At 44.7% G+C, this 20,280-nt stretch overlaps 2 protein-coding genes across 3 annotated transcripts in view; one reads left to right on the plus strand and one right to left on the minus strand.

The window, feature by feature from the left end:
- The window catches only part of ANKLE2 (ankyrin repeat and LEM domain containing 2), a 42,269-nt gene extending 35,618 nt beyond the window's left edge, over window positions 1-6,651 (plus strand). Inside the window, exon 13 of the mRNA XM_072600813.1 lies at window positions 602-6,651. Within this exon, the coding sequence (XP_072456914.1) occupies window positions 602-803 (202 nt within the window). The 3' untranslated portion in view covers window positions 804-6,651. The remainder of the gene's footprint in view (window positions 1-601) is intronic.
- PGAM5 (PGAM family member 5, mitochondrial serine/threonine protein phosphatase) lies at window positions 6,092-14,773 on the minus strand. 2 transcript variants are annotated; one of them, XM_072600815.1, is made up of 6 exons: window positions 14,467-14,773; window positions 11,809-11,987; window positions 10,834-10,959; window positions 9,895-9,983; window positions 9,474-9,604; window positions 6,092-7,713 (listed from the first exon to the last, which is right to left on the minus strand). In XM_072600815.1, exons 1-6 carry the CDS (start codon window positions 14,673-14,675, stop codon window positions 7,563-7,565), a joined length of 885 nt encoding a protein of 294 aa, XP_072456916.1. In that variant the 5' UTR covers window positions 14,676-14,773; the 3' UTR covers window positions 6,092-7,562. The 2 variants fall into 2 exon arrangements, with proteins under 2 accessions (XP_072456916.1, XP_072456915.1); XM_072600814.1 differs by having other exon boundaries at window positions 9,474-9,607.
- Window positions 14,774-20,280: the final 5,507 nt, after the last annotated feature.

Genomic DNA, 20,280 nt, shown 5'->3' on the forward strand with positions numbered 1-20,280 from the left:
GTTTTGCATTGGGGGTGGTTGATGTGCCTTGGAGAGTTGGAATAAATAGTGGGATGCATTGAAAAAGAGCACTGTGTCTTGAGCCTAAGGCCTGGGTTCAGAGCTCATTTATTGATGCTACCTGTATGACCTTGCAGAGGTCACATAATCTCCTTGAAGTCTGAGTTTCCTTGCGTATAAAATGAGGGGATTGGCTAGAGGTGGTCTCTGTGGTCCCTCGTGGCTCTGACTAAGTTTGATCCACTGTCTCACAGAAGAATGTGGTCATGAATGCCTAGGAGGCTCTGGACAGAGAGTGGCGTGCCCTGGGATTAATTCTCAAGGACACCAACCGTTCCTTGTTCACCCTAAATGCCGCAAGCACCTTTTCTGTCATGAAAGAATTTAGCATCTTCACTCTTGCACATGGACACTGAGAGCTCAGACTTCTGAGAGTTAGCATGGTTGGTGCTTGATAGGCTTCATTTCTTTTTCTGCTTGTCAGTCTGTCTCCCAGGTCCCCAAAATGCACAGATGTCTGTTTCTGTACCACCTTCCCTCCATTCACTACAGATTATTATACATAGTAGTAACATTCCTTTCCATTTTTGTTTTCCCCCAGCTGGCCGAGCCCTGCATTGAAAGGAAAACTCAAATCCCAGTGTTCAACTTCGGGTTCACCTCAAAGCTCTGTGTGTTCCAGCCCTGGGAAATACGGCAATGCTTCGTGTTCCCCTAGTTTGGGGAGCCCTGGACGGTACAGCCCCGCATATGCAAACTTGGTATTCAAGTTAGGTCACCTTTCAGAGCCACCTGCCCTGTAGAAGATGAGTCTTTCTTCCAGGGACCTTATTTAATTTTTCTTTTTTTTGTTGTTTAAAAGTGGGGAGGCAAGGGAAGAAAATTTTGTTGAAATAACACAAAAGAACGTATTCTGATTATTTATTAATCCTCGTTTGAAGAGGACAAATGTACAAATTTTTTAAAAATGCAAATATATATTGTTTATTATCCCAGTTAGATTACTGTGAGAGTTTGTGAGAGTTAGCAAAGTGTTAATTCAGAGAAAAATTTTTAAATAATCCTTTCTGGTACAGCAGTGACAAATTCAGACTGTCTTACTTAACAATTCTTAATAAAAGTGAAGATCTTTATAATAGAACAGTACAATCATCCATTTTACCCTCGGGGCAGTTTTAGGTGTTGGATGAGGTGCATGATTTCCTTGACAAAAACAGCCAAGTATCTAAGTGGATGACTCTGAATGTCAGGGAGTCAGTGCACTTGGTTGGAATTAGCCTCCTCTAACTCCTCAACTTGCATCAATTCACTTTCTGTTAGGTTTTTACTTTATTTTGTTCATAAAAAGGAAAAGTTTGGTAACTTTTGGCTTTGAATTTTTATTACGTGATAAAGAGAAACACCTCTCTGACTAACATCACTTCAAACTGGCTTAAAGAAAATTGTGTTGAGGATGCTGAACAAAAATCTTTTCTAATTCTTTCTTTCTTGTAAACATCAGTGTCTGAGATGCTGATAATTTTGGTTCACTGGGAGCATTAAAAAAGTTGAAGATACAAACTGGGTTTTTTACCTGTGAGAACTAATGGAAGTGGTCACCCCAGAACATGAGCAATAACTTAGGGCCCTTCGTACCATCATGGGTGTCGTAGTCCAGGTTACTGTGATCCCTTCAGGCTTAAAGAAAGCCTCAATCCCGTTCTTGAGCTTGGAAGCTGCCTCAGAAGGTCGCAGTGGCAAACGTCTCCTGTGCCTTAGCCTTGGGAAGGAGGCCACTGGTGTGTTTGGCAGAAGAGTGTGTGCTGCCATATTACAGGAGACCAGGAGAGGGCACCTCTCCCTCTGCAGGCCGCTTCTCCTGGCCCAGGCTGCAGGGGAATGTACAAAGTATTTGTAGAAATCGCTTTTACAGTTTTAGAAGCTGTAGGACATGAATGGAGCTTTATAACCTCTGAGGACTGCAGCCCTGTCACTGACCGAGGCCCACGTGCAAGCTGGGCCCTCTTGTGAATACAGTGGCGGCTACATAGGACCTCCAGAACTGCTCTTCGTGTTTTTGTGAGCATAATAGTGCCTTTTGTTAAAACGCAAGCAAACGAAATTAATTTTTTGACCTTCCTTTTTTAAAAAGTGTAAGCTTACATCTTAAGTTTGAGCACTTGAAATGTTTATTTCCTTTTTAGGAGTTTTTAATTGACAGCCTCTCATGTATGAGAGGCTGTTACTTCTACATGGTGACTGGAGAAGGATCTGAGTTTTAGAACCTAGCTGTAGATTTTGAAATTGTAAAGATTATTCTAGTTATTGTTTAATTTGTTGTGTACAAGAGAGCCTGGGCAGTAAGTAGGTGGAAGTCATGTGTCCTCTTAAGAAAAGAGAATCATTCTAAATAAGAACAAAATACTGTTACTGCAATTCACAGTAGAGGGATATTTCTCCACTCTGACTCTCTGTTACACTAACCAGTATACTAAGGTGTTTGTATTAACTTTTCTTTTATACCTAAAGATGAAAATAAAAATGTGTCCATTTTTTTTTTGGTCACAGTGTTTTTCAGATTTTTCCTAGATTCAATATGTTCTTCTCTCACATGTTTATACTATGTTCTCTACTGATGTTAAAAAAAAAAAAAAAAAGTTGCTGCATAGCAAGTTTGGCACATTGATTCATGAAGTGTCCTAAGTTAGACTACATTTTATATCATAATGCTTTGTACCATTTAATGAAATAAATTATTTTTAGTTTATAATATGCTTAACTTTGGACAGAGTACCTTTCTTAATATTTTAAGCCCTGTTTTGGAAAGCATTCAAGATATTAAAATACTGATGGAAATTATTTACTATTTTTAGTTACTTTATTTTGTAAAATGCTTAAATCTAGCCTAGAAAAGGATGATTCTACTAGAATTTCATTGTAAAATTCTTTGTGTTTGTGAGGTTATGAAATCTGTGATTCATTTGCTATGAAAGTTACTTTTATGTGCAAATGGAGCTAAGGTAGGCAGTCCTAATGCCCCAGTTAACAAAGGAAAAGACTCTCTGTGAAAACTATATTCAGATGCATTATTTAATTAGAAAATTTTTTTTGAGAAATTAGCATTTTCATCAGAAATGTAACTTGCTTATTACTTTTCTTCAGTAATTGAAAGAGATATGTTGAAATTTCACCATTGCTTTTTTCACTGAAAAATGGTCAGGTCATTGAGCTGTTGCAAAAGTGTGATTCGGAAATGTGGAATAGGTGAATGACAGGAGCTTGGGGATGACCCTTGAAAATCATCTGTAAAGATAAAGCAACCTAACCTTTTTTCCTTGAGTCTAATTCTTGGAACCAACAACTGCTCATGAAACAATTCACTTCAAAAAGGCTGGTCCCTGGGAAGTTCAACACTGAGGGATGGGTTTTTTAGACTGTAAACCTAAGGAGTAGACAACTGGATAAGAAAAATGGCACCGTAATAATCGAATGCATTGAGAGGCCCAGTGCTGAGAATATGGGACTTGATAGTCCCACAATACTCTGCCCTCGTCAAACCGTACCTGGAGTATTGTTAACCCCAGGCCCTTCATCTGAGGAAGGACAGTGACAAGCTGATAATTGTCGAGAGGAAGATGATCAAGATGGTGATAGGAGTAGAAACCGTACCATATGAGGATTGACCATGTGAGTTGAAGGGACTGATAATGTTTAACTTGGAGCAAAACTGAGAGGACATGATTGCTAGGTTCCAAATATTTGAGAAGCGGACATGAAGGATGACTGGCATTTTGCTTGGTTCTAGAGGGGAAGTAAGAGGAAAATAGAGGCCTAGTTTAAGATAAAACTTGCTGGTGTTTATAGAGGTCCAGAAGTGGTCCTTGTTTACTCCTTCAGGTGAAGGCTGGATGACCTTTCTGTTAACAGAAATTTTGACCTGAATGGCTTAACTTTAAGGGCCCTTTCAACTTCACATTCTGTGAACTTGTAAAAAGCTCTATTTCTGGAGATCTATGAGGCCTGGGAGATAAAGTCCCATTCTAAACCATAATCCCAAGTAAGAGATTTGGGAGAGATGTAGAGAGAGCCTTGAAGTGTTTCAGGGTCTCAGCTTTGAGAACGACTTAATTTGGGTTCTTTAAATACCAGGTTTGTAATTCTCTAAAAGGCAAATGCTTATGACCTAACGTCAAGGTCCGTAATAATTTTTCAAATGATACTAAATCCGTATTTCCTAATTTTTTTAAAAAGGCTTTTAAAAGGTTTATTTTTTAATAGTGACACCACAAATGCTACATATTCTGTTTGTGTAAATAGGGTCAAGAATTCTCTTCTAAAAGAAAAAGAATGCTAGAATAAAACCAGGGCACAGGCCCTGCCCATAGAACATGGGAGCTGGAAAGTGACCCCAAGATACAGAGGGTGGAATGGAACACAGGCTGTTGGTGCTGAGGTGGACATGGGAGAGCCTCTAATTCTGCCCTCCTTTGAAAGAACAGCAGCTCTGAAGCCCAGAAAGGGTTTAGAACAAAATTTCAAGGAAAAGCAGAACTTTCCTTTCACATTAAATTTAACTACCTGTAGCAGGGCTAGATCAATAGTGATGCCCACTTCCAGTCCCCTAAAACCTGTCAAGTCAGTGTCTTCAGTCACATGTGGCCTAGAAATAAGTTATAGGTCTTAAACTGAGGTCTCAAGTAGAGGTTAATTGTTGTTGCACAAGTCTCATCTTCAAATTCTGGATCTGATTTATTGTTTGTGTGACTTCAGGTAGGTCAGTGAACCTCTGGGCTTCAGAGGTAAGTACTTAGTAAATACTTGAGTTTCCTACTCTCTTAGATCAGGCAGTTTAGACTAGGAATTATCTGGCCTCTAGTTTATATCTAACCCAACCTGGGTCTCCTCTCAGTCTACTCCAGTCAGTAGTGATGGCTTGCACTTAGATAAGACTTTTAGGCCTACTGTTTCCCTTGTAAGAGCCCTGTGAAGCAGGTGGTTTCACTGTAACATGATGGGAGTTTCTGACTGTACATTTACTAATACCTTCTTTAGTACTCACAAAGGTCCCTAAGTCCTTACACTTCAAGTGGGCTGGCCCAAAGAGGCTGTCAGAATCCCCAAACCATTCCTTTTAGATTGGGGTTTTGTGAATGGTTGTAGCCAGCATTCTTTCCTAGTTAAGATCTAGAACCAACCAAATTACCTTAAAAGCACCATTCTGAATAAATAACTAGGATAATTCTTCATATACATTGCTTGTTTTACTTAAGGAATGAGAAAGCATACTGCTACAAAGATTCCTTGGCTTTGAAATGACTTGCAGGAGCAGTGCCAATAAGCCTTCCCTCCATGGTCATGGTGCTTCTGAGAGATACGCTCGTGGTAGCTGGATCTTCCCCAGTTCTTTCTCTTAGGCTTTGCCTTGAGGACACAGTCTGCTCCAGATTTTCAAGCCAGACTCCCTTACCTGAGGGAGGAAGGAGAGTAAGGAGCCCTGAGTCTCTCCTATTTTATTGGCAACTTGTGAGGCTTTTACAAGACAAGGATAATAAGTATGTGGTACAGCATGGCATATGGGAGGATTTGGAATTAGAGAACCTGGGTTTGAATCTTAGCTGTGTGCTTATGGAAGTTCACATCACTGATAGAACCTCAGTAGATTCAACTACATGGTTCAGTGGATAAAGCCCCGGGCTCAAACCTCACTTTAGACATCGCTCAGAAGTATGACCCCTGGGCAAATCCCTTAACCTTTTTCTGTAAAATGAGGATAATGTATGTGCCTCCCAGGGCGGGTGTGAGGGTCAAATGACATAAAAACCAGAAAGTGCTTCATAAACCTTAAAAGTATATGAAAACTTTGGTATTAGTATAAAGAACAAGGGAGTTGGGGTACATCCTTCTCAGTTCTGGTGTCATTCCCTGGTGTACATTACTGGTAGAGGCATTTTCTATCAGGGAATATTCCTATTGCTTCAATACCATGAATAGAAAGTAGTACTCCAGGGGATCCAAGAAAAACTACAGCAAAGCACTGATCAACCCGCTCCTGGGGCTGCTATCTAATTCACAGACACTGGAAAAGAGCACCAAACCAAATGAGTAACACCAATACAATAAAACAATTTATTGTGTAAACGTTAAAAAAGTTGATAGACAAAACAATAAGTTATCCCAATTGTTTGCATTGATTGATTGCAGTAAAATCTCATAACCACTTTTTCACAGTAATTTTTCTACCACCTTGTTTTACCTGAATTAAGACATTTGTGGCCAGAGAATATTTGGAACAGACACTTTTTGTCTAAATACCCCAAAGTACTTAAGGGCTACTGGTGGCTGAATCCTTAATTGGTATGCATAAGACATGAGCAACAACCAGAGGCACCCCAGTTAAAATGTGAAGCAAAGACTTTAGTTTGGACCATCAAGAGACCATCAGCTAGATCTTCTTTCCTAGTATTAGACCTTTATTAAAAAAAACTCTTGGGCAGCTAGGTGAGGTGGTGCAGTGGATAAAGCACTGGCCCTGGAGTCAGGAGGACCTGAGTTCAAATCTAGCCTCAGATACTTGACACTGTGTGACCCTGGGCATGTCACTTAATCCCTATTGCTTTGCAAAAAAATGCACAAACCAATAAAAGAATAAAACAAACACCTCACAATACAGCAGCACCCCCTAGGTACATTTGGCAAACTTAGCCTGGGTACACACGCTGACGGCTTTTTCTCAGCTGGACAAAAGTGTCTGTGCTAGCAGAGACTTCTCACTTATCTCAAACAAGTCTCATTCTAGAGGGCACATATTGCAGCTCAGATCCCCTCTGAGCAGCCTTAGAGGTGGGGCTGTCTTATTATCCCAGCAGCTATTACAAGTTATAACTGGGATAAGAAGTAAGTTTTAAAAACCAGGTGGTAAGGGTCTAGAAAAATGGTGAGAAAGCTTTAATTAGATATCTGTCCTTAGGAGAATGAAAAGTAAATTTTAATAATCTAGGGATCTAGGAATTATTGAACTAGTCTGAACTGTTCTTCAACTGCATGATTGATCACACCAGACTGTCCCACTCTAAGCAGCTATAACCATTACTGGCATACTACTGACTGAAGGAAGTCCCTAGTTTCAAAGGGATAGACTGACTGAGATGGCAGGAAATTTAGCTATTGGTGATATCTTAAAATTAAAATTTACTCTCATGTGTGACTTGCACATTCATAATATCATGCTACATCCAAATGTATAGAAAATATATAACTTCTAACTCCTATCCTACTTTATTCCCTTATGTCACACAAAAGCTTTGGTCAAAGAGAGGCAACTTCTCTACATCCAGAACCTTCTGAACCTGTGAAGTGTATCTGTCCCAGTGGTGTCTTCATTCTCCCTGGCCAGGAAGGCCTTTGACAGAAATGCAGCATTTTAAGCACAGTTTCATCTCTTCAGGACAGAAGTACAGCCAGCAAAGGAAAAGCAGGAGTAGAAATCCAAATACTTTTGAAAACGCAGCATTCTAGCCAAACATTACAAACAAAGACAGGTCCAGATGAATGGACACGCAGCTGATGACTTCAGAGGCAGGTGTTCAAGTGCGGGTAATTTTGTCAGGGGGCATGAAGCCACTGTCCCCCAGGGTCCTTAGTGCCACCCTTCCACTTGGACGGATCACCAGATGGGTTATGCTGCCATTATTAAGGGACATTCGCAGCCAGCCCTCAGGAGGGAATTGTAGTGCTCTTGAAGAGGAAAAAGACAGAACCATTAGCCCATGCTATACAGATCAGACACTTGGAACAAGACAAACATACTAACATACCCCAGGGAGCAGCATGCATTAGATGGACAAAAATTGCCAAAATAATAAAAAAGTTAACACTGCTCTGGCTGTTCTAAAACACTGTGTTATAGGAAAAAAAAACTTAACAAACCTTTTGGAAAGTAATATGGCAATACACAACACTGACAACCACTTTTTAACAGCAAAAAATGTGGATACACTGTATTCAGAGTATATGGAAAAAATTATGGTATGTTAACATAACAAAATAAGGTGCCATAAAAATATGAATACAATAAAAGACTTGAAATGATTCAGAGTGTGAGATCACATCATAGATTGAAAGCTGTCAGGCACCTTGGAAATGGGCAAGTGGAAATCTGAACTCAAACCCTCCAGCTCCCAAGTCAGCCTTCTTTCCCTTACAATAAGAACCCAAATGGCATAAAATGCTGGAACAACTACATAAAAACTAAAAAGCTTAATGAATTAGCCTGAGTTGGAAGGAGGCATGGAATACATTTACATGTATGGCTCTACTTTAAGATACAATAAATGTTTAGGGCTTTGAGTATGATCCTATTCCTCCTTTGTTTTTATAGTGAAATACTGAACAAAGAGAATAAAATCAAGCAGGATTTTTATATAGTCTTAGTAAGGTACAGAAGTTAAAGAGGCCTCTTCTTTTTTAAGCCAGTGTTTTCTCCTAAAACTCCAGGATGGTAACTGGAGGAAGAAAGTGTGCAGTCTGATGAGCAGCACTATAGTCGAGACACTAACGATAGAGTCCTGTTCTGGACTGGTCTGAGAATACACTGATGCAAGATGACTGCCACCTCCAATTTAAAATCACAGCTTTAGTATCTGGAGTTCAACGTGATGGCCCATCCTGACAAGACATGCTGGGTGGACTCAGGTTACCCAGTAGACAGGCATAGACATGTCCAATTCAGGAGTCTATTACTGGGGTTTTGTTTTTCTATCTTTTTCAATTGGGAGGGAGGAAGAAGAAGGAGCAGATCTCTATTAATTGGGGAAAAAAAACAATTTTAAATTTAAAAAAATGTAGTTCCTTCTGACAGGAAGCTGGGACATCAGAAGTCATTCCAGCAACTCACTTTACAGATGAGGAAACTGAGGCCAAGAGAAGTCAAGTGATTTGCCAATGTCACACAGGCAAAGTGGCAGGGCCAGCATTTAATGCTTCACTCCAGTAAAGCTGCCTTTCCACTGTACCATACTATGTCCTTTACACAGCTGCTTGTGAACCACTGATGAAACCAGTCACAGACTAGAGACAAGCTAAGGACACACAAGAATTGGTGACCACTATGGTCACCATATTGCCCAAAAGTCTTAGTGCAAGTTTTAAGATTTAATAGATTTAAGACTTTTGGGCTACCCTGTATAAGGGAGAAGGGTATATGCATTTATAGCACCTACTATGTGCCAGGCACTTTAAAAAAAAATCTCATTTGATCCTCAAGAGCAACTCTGCAATGTAGAAATTATGATGATCCACATTTAACAAAGAAAGAAACTGAGGCACACAGGAGGTGAAGTGACCAGCCCAAGGTCACACATCTATTAAATGTTCAATGCAAGATTTGCACTGATTTCAGGCCCAGCATTTTATCCACAGAGCCTCCTAGATGTGTAGAAATAAAATATAAAGGAAGTTTAACACTAGCCCTGTACACAGGGAGTTCGTGCCATTACCTGCAGACAATGTAGCGGATGACATTGGCATGACACACAAAGATTTCATAGCTGTCTTCCTCCTGCTTGGCATCTGCACGATGGATGAAGTTCCGAAATGCAGCCTCGATACGGGCTCCATCCTCATAATACTGCTAAGGGTAGACGTTGGGGAATCACAGACTGTTAACAATCTGTCTGGCACAAACATCCCTTGTGACCCTTGGGTGAGGTATACAAAGGCCAGTCTTGAGGTGGCTGATCTAAGATGAGGGAGAGGGAGAGGGACTCCGGAAGAAATGTACTCCGGTACACGTGAAAATGGAGCAGACACACCCTGGAGACAAAGCCTCATCACTGCTGCACAAAGTGTCATTTTCCAAGCAAACTACCCCCAGATTAAAAGCCACCCAGAAAAAAAAGATTGTTATGTTTTGTTTACCCGGGCTTCTGGCTTCCAGTCAGATACAGGAGGGTCAGGTTCAATGGGAGCACCTTCCCGTAGCAGGTCAGTGCTGATTCTGTTGACTCCTGCAGAGAAAGGGGCAGTAACCATCACAGTGACAGTGCTGGGGAATGGAGCTGATGCCTATTATGTACACCAGGCATCAATGGCCCAACCAGCTGAAGTCAGTCTAGAAAACATTCCTAGGCTTGGTTAGGCTTTGGGGCCTTATTATCCCAAGCTAGCCAGGTTACAGTAGTACCACTCTTAAGTCTAGAAAACACTAATAACAGAAAAACAGAATGAAAGGCCAACCACAACCCTTCCTCACACACACAAAAAGCAAGTGGCATTCAAGTATTTTTAGTCAAAGTTGAAACAGAAACTTAAGTGTGTCCAGATCATAAAGTCTTCACTCTCCAGGACAGCCTGGGCATGTTCATTCCAGAAGGAGTTTGATGACCCTTAAGAAATCCATGTTATACCAGCTTAGCTATCCTTGTGTTTTCTACGTATGAAAAAGAGGCTGTCCAGGCCTCCTCAGTATTACCACATCTAGTCCAGCCCCTCATTTTACAAATGAAATAAGCCATGTAGTCCAGTGGAAATGGACTCAAAGGTCAGAGAGGCTAGGATTCAGATCTTGCCTCCAATATTTCTGAGCTCTAGTATCTAAACAAGTCACTTCAGCTGAGATCCTGTTTTTTCAACTATAAAATGGGGATAACAGCCCCTCTCTCACAAGAGGGCAGAAAGGCTCAGTGGACTTTACTGACTTTAAAGCACTAAAGGTCCATTAGGATTAGTTACACATTTCTACTTATACTTATTTACATTAATTACTGAGTCAGGAAGTTCCATCAGCCATCCTCACTGTGGTGTATGATACAAAGAGGGACATAAGAGTATTGTCCATACAGACTGAAGTCACCTTACCTGGCAGGTGTTTGGAGATGATGTCAGTGGTTTCTATTGCTCGGGTCATGGAAGAGTGCACGATCTTATCAAACTTCACGCCCAAGCTAGCTAATCGACCACCAGTCAGTTCAGCCTGTTCACGACCTTAAAGTTGAAACACATTGTAGAGTTCTAGTTAACTCAGCACACACACAGCCAAAACGAAATCAAATTTGGGAGGTTTTCTTTCTTCAACATGTGCAGGGAAAAATATCTAATTTAGTTACCTAGACTTGGTTACCCCTTACATTCAGCCAAGGTAGTCATCCCCTCCCAAGAACACCCAACTATTCACAAGCACCAGGGCCACTCAATATTTTATTCGTTAAACCTGAAAATCTGCATAGTATGAGCTGTGACCTACATACCAAGTCTTCGGAATAGCCCTTGGGAAAAGTGAGCCCCTTTTTATATAGGCCTAGCTGGATGCAGCTCCATTTGACTAATGCAGCACTGAGCTTGCCCTTAGAAAGGTAAGGAAAGCAGCTTGAGCTGTGGGGCTGTCTGGAATATTTCAGCACATCTTCCTCCCTCCACCATGGAATCCCCAGTTCCCTGTGCTCATTGTGTAGAATGTCACCCTACTACAGGGGTTGTTTGTGTCTCCATTTGTGAATTCAATGCTTAGCCCACAGTAGGTACTTAACCAACAAATGCCTGCTGAATTGGACAGTATGTACAAATTTGAGTCCAAGTTGAAATTCCCTACATAGGCTGTTGGTTTTAAAAGACTCTTAAGAGATAAAAATGATGGATGGAGTTTCAGTAGGCTCAGAATAAACCTGAGATGTTCCCAAAGACCAAACTGTCCTGAGGGAGGTTTGAGGAGGGCAAAGGCAGCGGGTCACAGATGCATGGATTAGCATCATCACTAGTCAGCAACCTTTCCTCCAGAAAAATAAGGTTCGTAATACACAAGAGCCCAAGAGAGCTGTGGGTTGAAGACCCACATACCCAGTTCAGTCAGAGTCCGATCCTTATCAAGGGAGCCGTCCAAATTGTACTGGGAATGCCTGATCAGGAAGATGTGGCGAGTGGCTCTGGCTCTGAAGTTATCGAGTTTGGACGTTATTTCCTCTTCACCGGTTTCTGTGCTTCTTTTCCTCAGGTTGATGAGAGACCGTGGTTCTCTCCTAATTTTCAAAAATAAGACATTTTATCCTGTCACCTTCTATACAGTTCCCCTCTAAGCATATTTCATAAGAATATTGCATATCCCAACTTCAGACTGACAGATCATTCATGAATTAAACTTGATATCTAAGTCGTTAAACATAAGAGTTGGAATCAAGCAGCTCGGTGTTCTGATCCCATATAACAATTAGTAAGTAAATTTACTTACTTAGGTTTTAGTCAATTGACAATTTTTCCATTTGTAAAAATAATGGATGCCATAATTTCCTTCTGAAAAAATCTTATTCCATTTTAGAGGCAAGTGTAGAAAGTCAAAACAGTTAATTTTTTTAAAAAATTTTCTTTGTGAAAGTAAATTCTAGAGTAAGTACCATGCAGCTTTGCATTTACTTTTTCTAAAACAAACTAAAATTAGAAACAAAGCACAGGATGTAAATGGTCTTTTAAAATTAGCCTTAATCTGATTAGAAAAGATTTAAATTCTAGTCCTTAAAAATGAAACTGGTTCATTGGATTTCTAGCCTACAAATCCTGGCTCTGCACTTGTACTAACTGTGTGACCTTAGCCAAGTCACTAACGCTCAGTTTCCTCATCTGAAGAATGAGGGGCCTAGACTGGACTAGCTAACCTCTAAGGGTACTTTCTGTGTTGAGGAATCTCTTTTCTTGCAATCCCAGCACAGGGCCCTATCTTTTTGATGCCCTACTTCCTCTTCTGTAAAAGCAGGTTTGCACTAGATAATAACAGCTAGCTAGCATAGTGACTTAGTATTAACAAACTATTGCAAGTATTCTCCCACTGTATTCTCACAACAGGCTTGGGAGGTAGGTGCTATTATTATCCCCATTGTATAGCTAAGCAAACAGGCTGGAGATGACCTTAGGTCCTTCTACATCCAGGGCCAGTGGTCAGACTCTAAGATGGCTAAGGTTCTTTTCCAACTCTAATATGGAACCATTAAAAAAAAATTTTATTTTTACTGAGTTTTTCCTCAACATTAACATGGAAAGATTTGCTGCTTGTTGTAAGCACTGATAAGTATAGTTTGTTCCCTTATCTGCACTACTTCCTAGTGATTATTTTGTTTTGTCTAGACCTCAGGACTTTATCAGTTCATCAATGTCTGAAACTCAAACCTCCGATTTCATGGGCTCCTCAACACTGTTTAAACTCCCTCCTCCTGTACTGATCTGGAATTCATAGAACACAGCCTCACTGAGTTGCCTGGGGCACAGAGAGTTCACAAAGCTAATAAGAAAAAGGTCAGAGACAAATGGAAAACCCAGGTCTCACCAACCACAAAGCCTTGTGCACACTATGCCAAAGAGTCTCAAATCGCTGTTCCAGGATTCAGTCTTGAATTCTCTCCCTTAGAGAACACCTGGCAAGTCAACATCTACAAGCTTCCAACTTCCTGTAAAGAATCTTGGACAGTGGATTCCCAGGCCTGGGTTCTAGGCCCAAGTCGGCCAGGGACCTGACCTCTGGCAATGTCCACTCGTCAGGCACACCAACTCCTAGCTTTGGCTCAGGCGGTCCAGGAATCCACCTGGGCTCTCCAGGGGCCAGCGCACCTTGGGCCCTCCTGTCTCTGCTTCCACTGTCCTCTCCAAACCTGAATGTCTCCCTGGGGCGGGATATCCACTTAAACGTACCCTTCCTTTAAAGCCCAGCTCACACAAAGCCTTCCCAGGTTCTTCAGGCCAGAACTGATCTCTTACTCGTTTTCAAGGACTGATACTAGACTGTGAGCTCGAGGAGAACAAGACCATGGCCTTTTTTTCAGCTCTGCCTACCCAGCACTTAGCATGGATGCCCAGCAGACCTGAAAGCCCTTACCACGAGGCCTGGCAAACCGTAGGTGCTAAATAAATGTTCATTTTCTGGCTTGGGCTAAAGGTGTAAGAAAAACGACCCTAAGCGCAGGGTGTTAATCACGCACTGCTCCATCACCCCCTAAGGGCAGAATCAAGATTGGGGGCAGGGGTGCCTCTCCAAGGATCCCTAGATCCCCTCCTCTTCTGAGTTCAGAAAATGCCCTGTTTAAAAGCCACCGTCAGATCGTCCCTTTCCGCTGTCATAGAGATGGGTGTCAGGCTCTTCCCTGGCTAGGAGGCAATGCCATTACGCAGAATCAGGGCGCTCTGCTCAGCGTGGGCGCCCCATCAAAGCCTCGCGCAAGACGTCCGTCAACAGGCACCCCACTCCTCCCCGGCATCCTTATCTCGGCGGGCCCTTCATCTCCCGCCTCCGCGCGCTGCCCAGGGACGCTCTGCAGGGTCTCCACCGAGCGCCCCTCCGCCACCTGTTGCCATCCCCGCTCCCCATCCCTGGTGCCTCCTCCCGGATCGCCCGGCCGGAAAGTCACGGCGGTCTCGGGATCCTGGAAGGGGCTCGCGGCCATCTGGTCCACCCGCCCCCTTTACAGATGGGGAAACTGAGGCCCGGGGAGAAGGGCCCCGCCCCGCCGTCCTTACTTGTCCCAGTTGCTGTCCCACACGCCTTGGGTGGGCCCCGGGCGCACCCGCTCCGCCCACGTCGGGACTTCCGGGCTGGCCCACCGGGACTCGGCATCCGAGCCTCCCGCCCCGCGCGGCTTCCCCACGGCCACGGCCGAGAAGAGCACGGCGGCCGAGCCCCCCGCCAGCCCGCAGACCGCCAGCTTCAACGCCTGCCGGAATGCCATCCCGCCGGGCCGGGCCTGGGCCGCCTCCCGCTTCCCGCCGCCGCACGCCTTGGGCTCCGACCCCGGATGCCGCCACCTGAGAAGCGCAGGCGCTCTGGCCATGGACGGCGCGCGCCCAGGGACAAACTTCCCCGCCGCCGGCCCCGCCCACAGGCCTGAGCCCCCGCCTCCAAGCGAAGCTGGCGAGTCGAGTGAGGGACGAAGGGGCGGGGCAAAGTGACGCGAGCGGGGAAAGGGGAGGGGATAGATCCGGTCCCGCCCAGTGGGAGGGGCCTCTGTGGCCTAGGAGCGCCCGAAAGGGAGGGGTGGCTCCCTCCAGGAGCTGAGCTCGTTATCCGTCCGCTCCCCACCTACCCGCGCCCCCCACGCCTCTGTTAGGAATGGGGGGACACTGAGCTGGCCTGCTGAGCTGGAATACAAAGGTCCTTCTGCAGCCTCTAAATTGTGCTGCCTCCATCCCTTCCAGGAACGTAATGCAGAATTCTGGGTCTGGGGTCCCCTCCTGCCTTGCCAGCCTTCTTACCCCTCCGTCCCCTCCTGCCTTGCCAGCCTCCTTACCCCTCCGTCCCCTCCTGCCTTGCCAGCCTTCTTACCCCTCCGTCTCCTCCTGCCTTGCCAGCCTTCTTACCCCTCCGTCCCCTCCTGCACGCTGCCAGCCTCTTACCCCTCCGTCCCCTCCTGCCTTGCCAGCCTTCTTACCCCTCCGTCCCCTTCTGCACGCTGCCAGCCTCTTACCCCTCCGTCCCCTCCTGCACGCTGCCAGCCTTCTTACCCCTCCGTCCCCTCCTGCCTTGCCAGCCTTCTTACCCCTCCGTCCCCTCCTGCCTTGCCAGCCTTCTTACCCCTCCGTCTCCTCCTGCCTTGCCAGCCTTCTTACCCCTCCGTCCCCTCCTGCACGCTGCCAGCCTCTTACCCCTCCGTCCCCTCCTGCCTTGCCAGCCTCCTTACCCCTCCGTCCCCTCCTGCCTTGCCAGCCTCCTTACCCCTCCGTCCCCTCCTGCCTTGCCAGCCTCCTTACCCCTCCGTCCCCTCCTGCCTTGCCAGCCTCCTTACCCCTCCGTCCCCTCCTGCCTTGCCAGCCTCCTTACCCCTCCGTCCCCTCCTGCCTTGCCAGCCTCCTTACCCCTCCGTCCCCTCCTGCACGCTGCCAGCCTCCTTACCCCTCCGTCCCCTCCTGCCTTGCCAGCCTCCTTACCCCTCCGTCCCCTCCTGCCTTGCCAGCCTCCTTACCCCTCCGTCCCCTCCTGCCTTGCCAGCCTCCTTACCCCTCCGTCCCCTCCTGCCTTGCCAGCCTCCTTACCCCTCCGTCCCCTCCTGCCTTGCCAGCCTCCTTACCCCTCCGTCCCCTCCTGCCTTGCCAGCCTCCTTACCCCTCCGTCCCCTCCTGCCTTGCCAGCCTCCTTACCCCTCCGTCCCCTCCTGCCTTGCCAGCCTCCTTACCCCTCCGTCCCCTCCTGCCTTGCCAGCCTCCTTACCCCTCCGTCCCCTCCTGCCTTGCCAGCCTCCTTACCCCTCCGTCCCCTCCTGCCTTGCCAGCCTCTTACCCCTCCGTCCCCTCCTGCAGGCTGCCAGCCGGTGCCACCGGTCAGCTTCCTTCAGGTCAGGCACTGAGTTTGCCTCTTGCTGGAGCCCCAGGGCTAAGCACCTAGTCGGCGATTAATAAAGACGCACTGATTGACCGGCCTCTCTAGCCTGCCCAGGGCTTACTTTGCGGCGTCTAAGCACCTCGTAGGCTCCTCGTAAACGTTTATGCAACTGAATTATTACACAAACACATCCCATCTCCCAGCTCTGGGCGTTTTCAGTTGGTAACGATCACAGTATTTATTACAGTAGCTAATATTGAAGTAGCACTGTGTACCAGGCACTTTACAATTATTATCGCACTAGATCCTCCCAACAACCCTAGGAGGCAGATGGTGTTGTCCTCATTTTACAGATGAGGAAACTGAGGCGGAGAGAGGTTGAACGTCTTACCCAGGGTCAAACAGCTAGTAAGTGTCCGAGACCACATTTGAACTTGTCTTCCTAATTCCAGGCCAGGCACTCTATCCACTTCACCCCCTGGTTGCCCATACACGTTTTATTAATGGCTTACTATACGTCAGGCAGTGTGCTAAAGGCAATGCTTCCTCCTTACCTCTGCCTCCTGGCGTCCAGGTCTCCCTTCAAGTATAAGATTAAAAAAATTTTTTAAATCTTACCTTCTGCCAAGAAACCTTTCACCAGTCCCAGCATAGCATAGTGCAAGGGTGGGGAACCTGAAGCCTTGAGGCCACACCTAGCACTCTATGTCCTCAAGTGTAGCCTTTTGACTGAATCCATACTTCACAGAAGGGCAGCTAGGTGGTGCAGTGGATAGAGCACCAGTCAGGAGGTCCTGAGTTCAAATCTCACCTCAGACATTTGACACTCACTAGCTGTATGAACTTGGGCAAGTCACTTAACCCCAAATGCCTCATCCTGGGTCATCTCCAGTCATGCTGATGAATATGTGGTCACTGGATTCACATGGCTCTGGAGGAAAAGGGAGGCTGGTGACCTGCACAGCCCTCCCTCACTCAAAACAAAGTCAAGTGCAAGTCATGCCATTATTTCACTGATGGCATGGTCTTCTTCAACAACAAAGGATGAACACACACACTTCACAGAACGAATTCCCTTAATAAAAAGCCTTTATCCTTTTATTAAGGGGATTTGTTCTGGAAAACTTGGACTCCGTCAGAAGGCCACACACAAGGACCTAGAGGGTCACATGTGGGCTCAAGGCCACACGTTCCCCACCCCTGGCTCTGATCACATCCTTGCCCAGTCTTGAATCCTGCTACACATCTATATCCACCCATCCCTTGCATACATCTCTGGTCCAGCCCTGCAAAGCACTCTCCTTGATTGTGCCCAGATCCCCTCAGGTGCCTGTCAATCACTCCATCACAAAGCATTTATTTATTAAATGTGTCAGGAACAAAAGGTGGTCCACTGGAGAAAGAAAAGACAGACCACTCCACAGGGTCCATGGGGTCACAAAGAGCTGGACTCAAGATGAGTGTGGGGCACACACATATCCCTGGGCTTGCACTTACTGCCAGCCCTACCCCAAACACCACCCACACAGGTAAGCTTCTCAGAAGGCTCAGGCTCAAGCCTGGGCATCTCATAGCCTCTTTTTGTTTAGCTGTTAGGCCTCTTGATTTTCCATGTCTGCCAGTGTAACTCCAGACAGGCTTGGTGAAGTGCTCTGGATGTTTAAAATACAAGGAACCATCACTTCAGGAAAACCTATTATCTTTCAAAATACCCAGCCGCCAAACTCTTCAACATCTGATCTTAGGAAGTGTGAACTCTGATTTGGGGACTTCAAGCCAGTGGAACCCAGTCTTTTGGCACTTCCTTTTCCCCAGGAGGCTCATCTCATTTTTCTGGCATGAGCTGGCAGCAGATCTGTTTGGTTTTCCATTTCAGAGTCTGCATCTGCTGATTAATTTAGTATGCAACTTATAAATACAGTACCCAGGAGGAAACCTGCCTTGATCCCTCCAGCTCCCCTGGAGACAAACACTTAGAGTTTCTTTACCCTTTCACCAGACACTTAGCACAGAATACCTGGACACCAGCATCTCTTTATTTAAAAGTATTTTATTGATGCTCTATTTTTAAAAATCACTGTTATATTCCCAGTACTCTTTCCCCCATTCTAGAATCCATCCTTACAACAAAGTACAAAGTACAGACAAACAAAGCAATCCTATGGGCTCATTATGTATGACAGCATCTTTCTCATCCCACACTTGTAGTCCACTTGATGGGGTACAGACTCTGGGAACCCCCTTGAACTCTCTTTGAATCTTCTCACAATCTGGCTTTTCAAATCTGTGAACCTTAACCTAGACTGGCCCTCCATTGTCTGATGCCTCCAGATTGCCTCTGACTGCTTCCCGTCCTTGATCACATCAAAATCCCCCTTTCTTAGTTCTGATCTCTAATCACTCCAGTCCCATCAAGATTCTCTTCAAGACCCTCCCTAAACCCCTCCTCCCATCACCCCAGACTACTTGGCCAACCCTAGATCCCTCCCACAATCTTTCTGTATATAAGTTGCATCTTGACTCTATGAAGGCGCTCAATCTGGCTCAGATTCAATCTGACCCGCTTATCAATACAAGCATCACAAATGGTGAGGCTTCTTAAGAGTCAACCCAATATGGTGAATCTTTAATAAACTTTGTTTTTCTTTGACTGAAAGAAGGCTTGGATTGAATTTACTCAGCAGGACCCAGCATGTCAGTATTTTGGGGTCCCAAGCACTCAACAAATGGTTCCCTGACCTCACCACACAGCCCCATCTACCCAGAGGTGGGTTGCTTATTACTGTCTCAGTACTCTAGACTCAAGACCAGCTATGATATCAGTCTCAGGGTCTGATGTTCTGTACTGTTCTTCCCCCTTTTTATATTATCGTGATCGTTTATGTTGTTCCCTTGATGCTTTTTACTTCATACTGCATCAGTTCAAATAAGTCTTTCCAAGTTTCTCTGAATTCTTCGTAGGCTTTATTTTTTTCTGGCACAATCATGTTTCATGATGTTCCTATTCCACAATCATTCAACCATTCTCCAATCAATCAATAATTATCCACTTTGTTTCCAGGTATTTATTTTACTTTACTGACATAAAAAGTGTTATTATGAATATTTTGACATATATATGGGTTGAATTTTTTTTGCCATTGACCTCTCTGAGGTATATGCCCAGTAGTGGGACCATAGAATGAAAGGGTATTGTTGATTTAAATCAGTTTTCTCACATAATTCTAAATTGTTTACCAGAAGGTTCAGACCAGTTGCCCCAGGATCATAGAACTAGAACGGACCTTAGAGATCCAATCTTTCATTTTACAGAGAAGGATATTAACACCATGTGACTTACCCATAGTCACAAGATATTAAATGTTTAAAGCATGATTTTAATGTCTTCCTGATTCCAAGGCCAATACTCTACCCACCCAGCTGCCTAGAGTGCCTGTGACATTCATCTTTTCTCGGTTAGCTTCTGACAATGTAATATTTCTCCATGTAAACTGTTCCTCTGCTTTTGCCCACCCTACTATGCATCAGTTCATACAAGTCTTACCAGATTTTCTGAAACCATACCATTCATCATATCTTACAGCACAATAGCATTTCTTCACATTCACACACTTGTTCAATTACTCCCCCAACTGATGGGCATCCCCTCTGTTTCCAACTCTTTGCCATCACATAGAGTTGCTAAATATTTTTGTACACATAGGTCTTTTTCTTCTGCCTTTGATCTCTTTAGGGTAGAGACATAGCAGCAGCATTGCTGCGTCAAAAGGTATGCACAGCTTTTGGGGCATAAACCCAAATTGCTTTCCAGAATGGTTGGACCAGTTCACACCTCTACCAACAGTGCATTAGTATAGAAATTTTCCTACATCTCCTCCAGCATTTGTTGTTTTACTTTTTTGTCATCTTAGCCAATCTGATGAGTGTGTAGTGGTACCCCAGAGCTGTTTTAATATGTATTTCTCTAATTATTAGTGATTTAGAACATTTTTATATGGCTATAGATAGCTTGGAATTCT

The sequence above is a fragment of the Notamacropus eugenii genome, chromosome 4 (assembly GCF_028372415.1).
Source record: "Notamacropus eugenii isolate mMacEug1 chromosome 4, mMacEug1.pri_v2, whole genome shotgun sequence".
NCBI classification, from domain to species: domain Eukaryota; kingdom Metazoa; phylum Chordata; class Mammalia; order Diprotodontia; family Macropodidae; genus Notamacropus; species Notamacropus eugenii.